The 13,367-nt window shown below is 51.9% G+C and overlaps 1 protein-coding gene across 1 annotated transcript; it reads left to right on the top strand.

The window, feature by feature from the left end:
- Positions 1 to 5,006: 5,006 nt before the first annotated feature.
- On the top strand, positions 5,007 to 10,541 carry XKR5 (XK related 5). The gene is made up of 7 exons (XM_041480913.1): positions 5,007 to 5,103; positions 5,903 to 6,086; positions 6,188 to 6,363; positions 7,342 to 7,551; positions 7,677 to 7,846; positions 8,373 to 8,484; positions 9,200 to 10,541. Exons 1-7 carry the CDS (start codon positions 5,046 to 5,048, stop codon positions 10,258 to 10,260), a joined length of 1,971 nt encoding a protein of 656 aa, XP_041336847.1. The 5' UTR covers positions 5,007 to 5,045; the 3' UTR covers positions 10,261 to 10,541.
- Positions 10,542 to 13,367: the final 2,826 nt, after the last annotated feature.

The following is a 13,367-nucleotide window of genomic DNA, read 5'->3' as shown; positions in this document are numbered from 1 at the left end:
TTTTTTCTGTGTGGTTTAAGAATACTTGATCATGATTTAATTTGTTTGTTCGGTGACTCAGAGGCAAAGTGATTTAAGTACAAGCCTGCAGGTTTTAAAGGGGAAGACACTGGTGCTGAATGGTAATTTTGAGGTTGCCCCTTTCAAAGTGATGCTTGGAGTATTTGCCTGCTAATTTAATTTCTCATCTGTAATCTCTAATGAGTTTTGATGATTTATGTGATGATTCTTTGCAGGAGGCAGCTTGGTCACATCCCAAAGGGGACAGGAGAGCTTTGCAAGACATCAGCATCCTCTCTTTAGTCCCTCACCTTACCTGCAGCTTCGTGAAATGCCACCAAGAGGAGAACAAGGAGAAAAGGAAGGATTTTCATGGCAGAGGGTGGGCTGGGATCCTGGGTCACTGCAGAGAAAGGAGACCAGGACATTGGTTAGAGCCTTGTCCCTCCACAGTCCCAGAAGTGACACAGAGAAATGTTCTTCAAGACCTGGAAGTTGCCTAAATGAGGTTATTACACATTTTTGTCATGATTGTGTCTATTGTTTTAAGATTTTCCTGGAGCACACATAGGATCATGGCACAGGAAAAAAACTTCCATGCAAAAAATTCAATTTTAAATCCCCTTTTAATTAATGCTTTAAGTGACCAGCAATTTATCCTGGATTTCTTGATAACTTGCAGTGCATTGCAATAAATTTGATTTGCCTTATGGAAGGTAAAGCTGTTAATTCAGAAAATAAGCCAATTTTTGCTAGATTTGTACAAAACAACCTCATGGGTTTTTCTCAAGCTTTTCTACTTAAAAAAAAAAAAAAAAAAGAGCTGAAAAAGCAATTTTCTTCCCAATTAACCCAAAAGCCAGCTCCTCCTTATTCTTTCTTGGAGGCTGTTGTTATTCTTCCCCTCAAGAATTACATTATTTCCAGGATAAATTTTTGAGTATTTGCATTTCCTGCAGCCAACAAAAACTCCTCTCCCTTATCAACATTTGACACCTCTAGAACTGCCTCATGACAGACTGGAGCCACTGCACAGTTAAGGCTATAAAACAAAACACAGATAAACATGAAAGACATGAAGTCTCCACCCATTTAAGAAGGAGAAAACCTTTTGAGAGAGGCTGAATAATGAGAATATTTTGGCTGTTACCAGGTAGGAGGGGTTCTAGGCTGGAACAGTCCCAGGATCAGTGTCAGCCACCCGGATGAAGATGAAGGAGCAGAGCTGGGTGGGTTTGTGCTGTTTCTGGAGGGTGGTGAGGGATGTTTTACCTCCACAGCCTTCTGGTGGCCAATGAGGCTTTGGGGAGCTCTGGGGACACCCAATGAATCCTCTTTGCTGTTGTCCTAAGAGGAACAAAGTTCTGGCTTTCAAAGCATTGCGGCATCGCCTCGGGAAATGTGTTGAGATGAGAAAAACCACCCTGGGCTCCTCCCTTTGAGCAACCCTTTGGCCACAGCAGCTCACTCAAGGTCTCTGTTTCCATCTGTTTTCAGAGGTTTTATATTTCCTTTACAAGCACGAACAATATATCATCGTAGAAGTAAAATAATCATCAGCTGGAATGTTAAAATAAAACCCACCAAACCTATGTTAAATGGGAAGTTAGTTCTTCTTTGGAATTCAGGAAGAGGGTTAATGGGCTGTCATTAATTCTACATCATTACTGCTGTTGGAAGGGAAAATCTGGACAATCAAGAACATGGAAAAGATCTGCACTAGGGAGTGGTAGGGAAAAAATGAGAGGAAACGAGAAATCTAAGAGTTAAGAATAAAAAAGTGGTTTGGGTTTTTTTCAAATTTTTGCACCAAAACATTTTCATTATTAGGTTACCTGCATGGCATGTAAGATATTTTATGCCATAACTATTTATGGACATTATTACAGCCCATGCCCAGCAATTTTAGGTTTATTATTATCTTTATTCTCTTGCCATAGACAGAAGAGTTCTCTGGGCACAGCCTCCTCCTTTCTCATCAAGGATTCCTCCAATGGCTTCCTGCTTTTTGCAGACATTTCTATAAATTCAGGTGCCTGTTGCAAAGGGATCTTCACTTCTCTTTTATCCCTCTTTCCTACTTGAATCCGGCCAGCCCCATTCCGTGGGAGTTGCCCTTCTCCTCCGGCAGCAGCTGGAGCACGGCTGAGCTCATCCCTGCGAGAGCCTCCCTGGGCTCGCCCTTCGTGCCCTGCAGGGATTTTTCTTAGATCTCTTTGTTTTCTTTCCCAATCAAAGCAACTATTTCACTGAGGCTTCCAGCACAGCCTTTTCAGCAGCTTTCAGGCTGCCTGCAGGATTCTTGTTTCTCTGGGTTGCTCTTTTGCGTGCTTTTCTTTCCTCATTTTTGCTTTTTTTTTTTGAGGTCGAATACTCGCATGTCGAATACTTGGTCCCACAACGCGGTTACACGTAATTGTGCTGTGGTCACTTTTACAGAGCAGCTCCCACAAACAGCTTCGGAATTGGGTCCTTTGCACCTAATCCAGGAAGGCAAATGTTCTTGTGGATGCCAGGACCAGCTGTTCTAAGAATCACCACTGTACAGCAAGAAAAAAGTACATTTTACAGAGGAAAAACCTAATGTCTGCATCTCCTGGCATCATCCACAATCACCTGTCAGATCTGCTCTGCTGCATCACCTCAGGCAAGGGAAGGACCTGCAGAAGATGTGCCCTGGTCCCCAAATCCTTTAGGGCAGGGCTGTTGCTGAAACCCTTCCCTGAGGTGTTGTGAGGTGTTTGCAGCCAAACATCTGAGCTGAAAAATGGCTGAGCACATGAGGAACGGCTAGGTCCATGTGATGTCTCCTGTGGGCAGCTCACCTGGAGCACCAAGCCCAGATCTTGGGGTTCCCAACACAAAGAAAGACTTGGAGCTGCTGAAGAGAGTCCAGAGGAGGCCATGGAGATGCTCCAAGGGCTGGATGCTCCAAGGGCTGGGACAGCTTCCACCAGATCAGATTCCTCCAGCCTGGCCTTGGACACTTCCAGGGATTCAGGGGCAGCCACAGCTTCTCTGGGCACCCCCCACCCTCACAGGGAACAATTCCTTCCAAAATTCCCATCTATCCCTGCCCTCTGGCAGTGGGAAGCCATTCCCTGTGTCCTGTCCCTCCATCCCTTGTCCCAAATCCTTCTCCAGCTCTCCCTTTAGGCCCTGGAAGAGGCTATGAGGTTGCCCTAGATCCTTCTCTTCTCCAGGATATAGCTTTCTTGAAGACATAAGGAGTTTTTTTTAGCAAAAGAGGCTCCTGGGTGCTGAAATCTAGCAGAGAAAAGTGCAGCCAAACCGGTGGCTGGGAGGCAGCCAGAGCAACTGGGAGCTGGCAGAGAAACTGGGGAGGGTGGCTAGCTCTGGGAATATCTTCTGGAAGGCCTTCTGGCTTCCTCCTTCTCTGCCTGGCAAAGCTCCGGGGTGCTGATGGCACAGGATTTATTCCTGGCTTGGAACACAGGAGGAGAGACTGAGGAGAGACAGCTGAGACTCCTCAGGGTGGGAATGATGGTGGTGGAGGGCAGGGGGGATGAGGTGACGAGGTTCACATGTCTTCTGTGGGTCACAAGAAGGGTCACATTGTGTCTGCATGGACCCTGGCAGCGTCCACACTGCTGAATTTGCAAAAATGGTTCTTCCCCATCCCACTCTCAGGTCTGGAAGAGGCTTTGGTGCCCATTAGAGGCTGCGTTGTGCTTTGTATGCTAAAAATTGGGTTTTCTAGGAATGGGCCACGTGGTATTTGATGCTGTGGAGGACAGTGACAGCCAAGGCTGAGCTTCACTTGGCTCCAGAGCCCTAATTACACCCCTGACTTTGTTAAAATGCCCAGCAGCCCAACATCATTAATTAATGAAACACAAATATGGGCAGGGCAGTGGAACAGGAGGAAAAGTGAGTTGTCCTTTACACCCAAAGGGCCCCCAAACCCAATCAGATGGATTTGAGCTGCAAAGATGCCGAGTTCCTGGTAAAAAGCAGCACTGGAAACCCACAGAGTGCCTGGGGATGCTCCCACGAGTAGGGAAACCAGGCAAGGACATTTCTGAGCAGTTTGGTGGCTACTGTTACACAGCAGAGCCTGGGCTTTATTGCCAGAGTTGGAAAAAAATCTCAATAAAGTTTTAAAAAACAGCAATAAATGTATGAAAGTCCTGGAACACAGGTACATCCAAAGCCCAGCTGATGTACAGTTTTGGGAGCTTCCTGCAGCATATTGCAAAAGCCACCAAAACCAGAGGTGATATTTTGCCTTAATTAAACTCCCCTTCGTGAATTTTCCTGTAGCAACCTGCTGGGAATTTATTTTCTAAAAAGATCAGCGCTGGAGGCTGCAGGGCTGGAAATTGGGATAAAAAGCAAATGCACACAAGAGGGCTCCTGCAACCTCCGATGCTTGGGATCCCATTTCACAGCGGTTTCATCTCTGTGGTAGGGCGGGAAAAGAGCGGGATTAATTTATGGCTCTGTGCACACCATGTCCCAGCTGCCACCTAGTGCTCATCCCCGCGACACGGGGACATCGCGGGCGTCGCACGGGGGACATCGGGGTGGGCGTGCCCCGTGCACAGAAATTTGGGGCACAGCAGGGTGGGCTTGTGCCAGTGAACAACAGCACAGGGAGCAATGGGATGGGCTTGAGCCAGTGCTGAAGAACCCAGGGGACATCGGGGTGGGCTTGTGCCACCGCACAAGAACCAGGGGACATCGGGGCGGGGGCTTGTGCCGGTGCACAACAATTTGGGGGGGGGTACGGGATGGGTTTGTGGCAGTGCACAGCAGCTCCAGGGGTCTCGGGATGGTGAAGCCAAGCTCGGTCTCTGTGTCCCCAAGCCCCCGGGGGTGGCGCAAGCACCGTGATGTCACACTGCCCGGGGAGGGGACACTGGGGGAGGTGCCCGGTGAGGCCGGGGAGGGGCGGGAGGAGCGGGACCGGCCCCGGCGGCTCCTTCTTTCTCCTCCTCCTCCTCCTCCTCCTCCTCCTCCTCCTTCTCCTTCTCCTTCTCCTCCCTTTCCTCCCACCTCCTCCTCCCGGTCCTGCTCCCAGGATGCGCGGGGCCGTTCCCAGGCTCAGCCTGACGCTGCTGGCGGCGGAGAGCGGCGCCCGTGAGTGAGCGCGCAGGATGCGCGCAGGATGCGCGGGGGCGTGCGGGGCTGCGCTCCGGCGGAGGGGAGGGGGAAGGCGGATGGGATGCTGGCAGTGACCTTTGCGGCCATCCCGGGGGTCCCGAATCACCTCCGTGTAGCGGGGAGGGGGGGGTCATCCCTGCGCCCCGCGCTTGGGGAGATGCGCGGTTCTGCTCCCGGCATCCCCGCGGGCCCGGCCGTCCTCTTGGCTTCTTCTTCATATTTAAAAAATGGCTTTTTTTTTTTTTCTCCCGCTTATTTATTTATTTGTTTATTTTGGAGCCCGAGCTTTTTATCAGAGCCTTCCTGGGGGCCGGGCCCCTCGGTGGCGGTGGCTGTGCCTCAGCTGACAAAGCCACCGGGAGCCGGCAGCTGGAGATAAGCCCGGGAGAAGGGCTGCGAACACCCTGGACGGGCTGGGAGATGGAGTTCTGGCGGGAATGGCTTTAGACTGACAGAGAGCAGGTTTACATTGGATATTGGGAGGAAATTCTTCCCTGTGAGGGTGGGGAGACCCTGGCACAGGCTGCCCAGAGAAGCTATGGCTGTCCCTGGATCCCTGGAAGTGTCCAAGGGCAGGTTGGACAGGGCTTGGAGCACCCTGGGATAGTGGAAGGTGTCCCTGACCATGGCAGGGGGTGGAATGAAAGGAGCTTTAAGGTTCCTTCCCCCCCCCCCCAAACCATTCTGGGATTCTCTGGCTATGAATGGCACCACTCAGTTGCTGGGGGGGTGTGGCTGTGTCATCCCTCAGCAGCGCCTCTCTGCCCTTCTCCAGGGCTCTGTGCCATCATCCACTACCTTGTCCGTGGGCAGCTGGGCTGGTTCGGGCTGACCATCGCCTGCCTGGTGCCTGGCTACGCCGCCCAGCTCCTCAGCATCCTCTGGTTCCGGGCGGACGGACACGCACCCGGCTGCTGCCTCCTGGCGCTCCACCTCCTGCAGCTGGGCCTCTGGAAGCGGTGAGAGACACTCCCCGCCTTCCACCCACCCCCCACAACCCGGGTGCAGCCCCAAATTTCCTCCAGCCAGGGTAGGCATCCCGTCAGGGTGGCTCTTGCAGGTACTGGGATGTTCTGCGGGCGGCGGCGAAGACGGGCGGCGGTGCCGGGGAGCTGCTGGCTCAGCTCGGGGATGTTTGTGTGCTGCGGCTCCTGGAGGCCCTGCTGCAGACCCTGCCTCACCTTCTGCTCCAGGCCTATGTTGTGGTGGCCGTGGACCCAGCAGGCTTCATCCCTGGTGAGTTCCCAGGAGGATGGTTCAGGGGTGGTGTGTTTGGGTGAGGGATGTGTGTGCCCTCAAGATGCAAAAAGACTGGGAAGCCTTGATGGGAAGCATCAGGTACAAGCGTGGCTGAAAGATCTGCTGTGTCTGAATGCAAAGGTGGCTGCTTTGCCCCAAAGGTGAACTTTCAGTTGTGCAAAGAGGGAGGTTGCAGTGTGGAGTCACAGCATGTGCAAGGTCACACTCTCTCATTGTCCATCTCTGGTCCGACGGCAGTGGCTGGGCTGGAGCTGCCCTGAGGCTTCAGAGGTCTGTCCATGGAGAGGGTATCCACAGGGAGATGCTGAGCACGCAGAGACCAGATTGAGCAGGATTTAGTTGAAATGCTCATTTCATCCCTGGTAACATTCAAGTCAGGTTGGACAGTGTCACTGTTGAGTCAGGAACGAAGTGAAGTGACACATAAACTGTAACTCTCTTCAGCAGGCTAATCCCGAGTTTATTGGAAACCCATTCCTTTTTAAACAATGTTCTGATACAGGTGGACCGGATTGGTCATTTAATCAACACCCAATCACCACTGACTAATTAAGAAGACACCCTTTGGTAAACGTCATATGAGAAAACAACTGTTCAAAACACCGGCTGCAAGATTGTTTTAATTCTTTCTCTCAGCCTTCTCAAAATTGTCCCCAGAACAATTCCTGGGAAAGTTTATGGCTTTCTCTCTCTGACCAAACTGTCGCAACCACAGGACAGGGCTCTGAGAAACCTGGTCTGGTGGACGGGGTCCCTGCTCATTGCAAGGAACTGGACTAGATGGCCTTAAGGTCCCTTCTGTGATTCCTTGATTCCGTGGTTCACTTGGCAGGATCAAGGGGTGTCTGGTTTGTATGGGGTGCCGTGCTACCAACACCTCCTTAACACAGAGAATTGGCCCTGCTGTGCATTTGGGCCTCCATCAGAGCCCTGACTGCTCCTGTCCCCACACAGGTGTCAGCGCGGGGCTGTCCCTGCTGTCCCTGGCCTGGGCTTTGGTCTCCTACAGCCACTTCACCTTCCTGATGAAGCCTGGACACCTGAGCCCACCAGCTGCTGTCATCCTGTGCCTGCTGCTCTGGAGGACAGGGATGCTGGGGACCCGGGTCCTGGCCCTGGTGCTCTTTGCCAGGCTCTATTCCTTCTGGGTTTTCGCTGTGGCAGGTAAGACCTGAGATCCTGTTCTCCACATCCCACCCCAATGTCAGCCCTGTGATGCTCCTGCTGCTGGGACTGTTTGCAGCCTCATCAAGGAATGGCTTTGCAAATCCAGTCCCTTCTCCCTGCAGGGGTCCACTGGCTGCTCATGTCCTTCTGGCTGGGGGCCCAGCAGACAGATATCGTGGCCCAGCCGTGCCGCTGGAGGCTCTTCAACTGCCTGCTGGGAGCTGTGTACATCTTCTGCTACATCAATGTCCGGCCCGGCCCCTCCAGGACCAGGGTGGCCGTGTTTTATGCAGTGAGTACCTGGAATTGTTTTGTATTCCGCATGGATGAAGCTGCTGGAGACAAGCGACAGCTTCAGACTCTCCATTTTCATCTCTCACATCACCACAGTAAAACACAGCGTTTTACTGTGTCCTGACAAAGCCACATGCTCTCCAAGGTGGATGTGTCTTCTGCACTGGCTTTGATTCCTTAGAGGCAGCCTTACAATGTCAGTGGTAAAAAGTAGGTGAATACCTTGCAGAAAGTTCAGTTCAACAGCTTCTATGTTTTAAGTGATAAATTAGGTGCAAAATGTAACAGCAGAAGTGCTCAAGGCCAGGTTGCATGGGGCTGGGAGTAACCTGGGGTAGTGGAAGGTGTCCCTGCCCATGGCAGGGGGTGCAATAAGATGAGCTTTAAGGTTCCTTCCAACCCAAACCATTCTGTGGTTCTAAGAATCGATGAAAATCTAGGAAATGGGTGTATTCTGTTATGAGAGGCACATCTTAAGCCATCAGAAGGATACAAGTGATGAGTCTCTTCCTTCTGCCTTGCAGATAATGCTGATGGAGAACACGCTCCTGCTGCTGTTGGGCACCCGGTTCCTGCAGGCAGAGCTGAGGAACAGCCTGACTGTGACTGGGGCTGTCATGTCAGGGTTTTTAATAGGTAAGAACATTGATTTTAGAGCCTGGATTGCACATTTTGAGAGTAGTTTCTGGAAATGAGCATCCAGTATCCTGTGCCAAGTCCCTTTCCAGCTCTCCTGGAGCCCCTTTAGGCCCTGGAAGGGGCTCTGAGCTCTCCCTGGACCCTTCTCTTCTCCAGGTGAGCACCCCCAGCTCTCCCAGCCTGGCTCCAGAGCAGAGGGGTACAGCCCCTGGAGCATCTTTGTGCCAAGCAGGGTCATATTTTCCCAGAGGGATGGGAGCAGAGGGAAGTTGTGCAACTCTTCAGACCCTCAGATCAACTGTGTTAAAGAAATGGGATGGAAAAGGAGCAATTCCTGTGGTCTTGGATGAGTTTAGGGTATAAGTAGGAAGCTGTCTTAAAAACTTGCTGGTTTAAAGGCCAGAGGATGGGGATGCTGTGACATGGAAGGTTTCTTTCATCACACATCTCCCTGCTGGGCAACTTTCAGTCTGCAAATTAATCCAGGTTAAATTTGGGGTTGAATGTGCACTTCCTTTGCCAAAATCTGCTCAAGTGGGATTCTTGCATCTCCATAAATGGTGGGAAAATGTGCTGCTCATACACCCGATTCTCAGCAGCATCTTTGCAAAGGTCTTGTTGATCTGGAGGTGCCTCAGGGTCTGGCCTCCTCTCCACAGCTGACCACAATGCTGCTGGGACTCTTCAGTGACACTTTTCTGCTCCTTTCCAGGTGCCACAGCTCTGGTGATTTACTACAGCCTGCTCCATCCCAAGTCCACTGAGATCTGGCAGGGATTCCTGGAGACAATGTGCAGTGCTGCAGCAGCTGGAGATGAGGAGGTGTCTGGAGAGAGCTCCCAAGCTGGGCAGGGTTCAGGGACTTTGGGAGATGAAGAGTCCTTGCCAGTGGAAGAGACCAAGACAGAGCCCAAAAATGAGACCAGCTCATCACTGCTGCAGTCCAAAGGGTGTTTGGAGGACAGCTGGACAGACCATCACCACTGGCTGCTGGTGAAGCTGGCCTTGAAGACGGGAGATGTGTCTGTGATCAACGCAGCTTTCGGGGATGGTGGCATGGGAGAGGCTTTTCCTGGAGGATGGGTGATGGGGAAACCCCCTGGTGCTGAGCCTGGGGCAAACTCTTCCCTCCCCATGAGGGACATCCATCCCTCTGGACTGGCAGTGGGGAATGGAGGAGGCATCAAAGCCAGCGCTGGTACTCTGGGAATGGCACAGGAGGAGGGAGCAGGGCAGGAGCCTGATTTTCCCCCGTCCACATCCCATCCCAGTGGCTTCTCCCCGGATTCAACCGAGAGCTCCTCTGTGTATTTCAGTGCAAGTGCAGGAGGCATCGCCTCGCCTGGAACAGGGACAGCCACAAGCATGGCCCTGGTGCAAAGGGACAGCAAAGCTCAGCCTCCCCCAGGCTACCTGGGAGAAGGAGGAGGAGGAAGAGGAGGGGATTTATCCCTTGGGACAGCCAGCATCAGTCCAATCCTGGGCGCTTTTGCCCACAAGCGTCTGCAGAGAAGCTCTTCCTTCAGCAACACAGGCAGCTGTGGGGTGGCAGGTCTCCCCAAAGAGGGCTCAGAGCCCACAGGGACAGAGGGTGCCCTTGTGGGGTGCCATCACCTTTGGGACACCTACCCTTGTGGCCCACAGGGGACTGTGGTGAGGAGCAAGCTGAGGTCACCGTGCTTCACCTCCACCCCCAAGGCCGGCCCTAAATACTCCCAGCGAGGACTGGGGGAGCTGGGAGAGGGGACAGACCTGTCTGGGTTACCAGAGTGACCCTGTAAATGGCTGCACTGTCACCTTGGGCCAGCCTTGGAGTGACTGTCTCATCAACAGAGCATGGCAGGAGGTGGTGGGACGAAGACTGTCCCCACAGTGCCCCTGCCATGGGACTTCCATCACTGGGACTTCACTTTCCCTCCCAGTACATCTTCTAGTGGCAGCCTTGAAGAACTTCAAAAGCCTTAAAAAGCCCTAAAAGTCCAGGGCTGGTTGTTCATTGAGCTTATTTATGTCACAGACCTGCCAGGCAGCCAGAGCCTTCTGCCTTTGGTGTATTTGTGACGATGACTTGAGGTGTGTCCCTAAGCCAGTGCCTGCACAAGCTGCTGGCCTGTCCCAGTGTGGAGATCTGGTTGCTGTCTCCAGGGGCTGCAGTGCTGGCCAAAGCAGTTTTCTCAGGACAAATAAGTGCCTAAATCAGAAAAATGATGGGTTTTGCTCTCAGATGTCCTACCTTCTGGGCAGAGTAAGGCCTCAAGTAAGGCTCAGCATAGCTTGATTGCTTTTTCTCCATCAGGTTTATCTTGAGGCCTTTACCAAATCCATTTTTGGGGTCACATAGGATTGCAGATTCTCTTCCTGCTGCAGACCACAACCTCAGAACTTGGAATTACAACCAAAAGCCATGTCCTGCTGCTTGCCCACTGTCTTGCCTCCTCAAGTGGTCTTTTCTCTCCAGCCTCCTCCTTGTCCCCTTCCAGCTGCAGATCACAGGACCCCAGAATTATTTGGGTTTGAAGATCCCTTAAGTCTTATCCAGTTGCAACCCCTGCCACATGCAGGGACACCTTCCACTAGACCAGGTTACCAGGTTATAATCCACATCTGCCTGGATGCTTTCACCTAAACTTAGGCCAAATCTCAAACCTGTTCTACTGCCACCACAAAACCCGCAGTGCAGGCAGGGTTTGTTTGTGTTAGGAACTAAACCCACCAATACCATGGTCTCAGAAATAGCCAGTGCTTCCCACCAGGCTGGCTGGGCATGGATTTGTGCCCAGGACATGGCTGAACATGTTAATTGAGGTGTGATCAGCTGGATTCACCACCAGGCTCCTGAGTGCCAGCTGGAGCACATCTGGCTGTGCTCTCCAGCTGTTGCCCAGCTGTGGGCAGGACTCTGCTGCTGCCACAGGGCAGGAAAGGCAGCAGGGAGGGCAGAGGCATGTGATGAATTATTAAAAATAGCTTCCATGTTGCATTCACTGCTCAGGGCTGACCCAGCCAGATGTTCCCTTGGGGCATGGAAAACCCAGTTGGTGCTGAGGATGGAGTGAAGCCACATTCCAAGGGGATGAAAGCTCCCTGCCTCCATCTGGACCCCAGCCCCCTGTGCTGTGCCTGTGCTCTGCAGGCAGGAGCAGTTCCAGTGGCTTTTCCAGAGCCCTTGTCACTGTGTGGATCACAGAGAAGGCAGCAGTGCTGCCAGGCCATTGCAGGAATTTTTATCTAGCTTGGTTTTCTACTTTTGATAATATATAATTATGCTTGAAAACACCCCAAACCAGCATTTGCTGTGTCTGTGTCTCATGTTGGGGGTGAAAATAAGTGTGGAGGGGACTCTCTTCCCACTCTTGGCTCTTGCAGCCCCAGGATGAGTTGTCTGTTGGGATTTCCAGTGGGAGGATGGAGAAGGGACCTGGGCAACAGGATCTGGGGGAATGGCATGAAAATGTGTCAGAGAACATTAAGGTTTGGTGTTAGAAAAAGATTCAGAAAAAGTTTAATTCATGAAACTCTCACATGCCAGTCATAAAGGAAACAGACAATTTTGAGAAAGTAAAGAATACTTTTGTGCACAAGAGTCAGGAATAAATGTGGACTTTGATTTCCCAGAGCACATCCACAGTGCAGAAGTGCACCGTGAGCTGATACCTCTGACCTCGGATGAAGTGGTTGTGGAAATCCTGGATAGATCAAGGAATGGCAAAAGAGAAGAGGGGAATCTAGGGACAGAGGGTGCACGAGGACTGGGGTAGGGATGAGGGTGTTTGTGTGAGGGCTGTGTTCCCTCAGCTTTGCTCCCTGATGAAGAGAGTTGGTCACTGATGAGCCATGCTCCACCTTCTCTTTGGAGCAATGTGAAATCAGGTGGGATAATATGGATTGTCTGTCTTTAAAGGCTTCCAGCCTATGTGAGAGCCCTGTTGCACCCAGAGGCCAAGTCCTGCATGCTGGCACAGTCCCAGCACTGAGCCACAGGTCTCTGTAGAAAATCCCAGAATGGGTTGGGTTGGAAGGGACCTTAAAGATCATTTCATTCTAATCCCCTGTCATGGGCTTGGACACTTTCCACTATTCCAGGCTGCTCAAATCCCTGTCCAGCCTGGCCTGGGACACTTCCAGTGATGGGACAACCACAGCTTCTCTGGGCAGCCTGTGCCAGGGCCTCCCCATCCTCACAGGGAAGGATCTCTTTCCTATATCCCATCTAAGCCTAGTCTGTAGTCAATTCTAAAGCCCTGTTTGAAGTAGGAGGACTCCAGCAGCAAATCACAGCTTCAGACACCCTTCCCCACCCTTCCCATCTCCTGTGGCCCAGTGACCTGGTGCACCTCCAGATTTTTCCCAATGCTGCCAGACCAGGAAAATCATACTGGGGAGGAGTTTCTCCCCAAAACTTCTTGTTCCCTTTGCCACCAGAGGGAGATGCTGCTCAAGCTCCAGATACACCTCCAGTGCCTGTGTTATGGAATCATTAAGGTTGGAAAAGCTCTGAGCTCATCCAGTCCAACCATTCCCCAGTGCTGCCAAGGCCACCACTAACCCACATCCCCACATGCCACATCCACACCTTTGGGGGACCTTTGAGTCCCTCCAGGGATGATGACTGAAGAGGAGAGGGAGGTGCAGGACTGATGCTGCTGTGGCATTGCACTGGGAGCCAGTGGGAATGAAATGGGGAGCTCTGGTATATTGGAGGTGGAGTGCACAGCAGGTGCCTGGAGGAATGAGACCACGGCTGTGGGCATCTCTTTTTACTTCCCAGGCATCACTGGGCCATGGGGAATGTTTGAAAATCACTGTCAGGGTCTTGCCCTCTTCAGGAGAAGAGTCACCTGTAAATATCCCATGGTGCCTTCATGTCCAAAGGTGTGTGT

Source organism: Pyrgilauda ruficollis, unplaced genomic scaffold (assembly GCF_017590135.1).
Source record: "Pyrgilauda ruficollis isolate IOZ18807 unplaced genomic scaffold, ASM1759013v1 scaffold54, whole genome shotgun sequence".
NCBI classification, from domain to species: domain Eukaryota; kingdom Metazoa; phylum Chordata; class Aves; order Passeriformes; family Passeridae; genus Pyrgilauda; species Pyrgilauda ruficollis.
The sequence above is the reverse complement of the archived record's forward strand: the minus strand, read 5'-3'. Positions and strand labels throughout refer to the sequence as shown.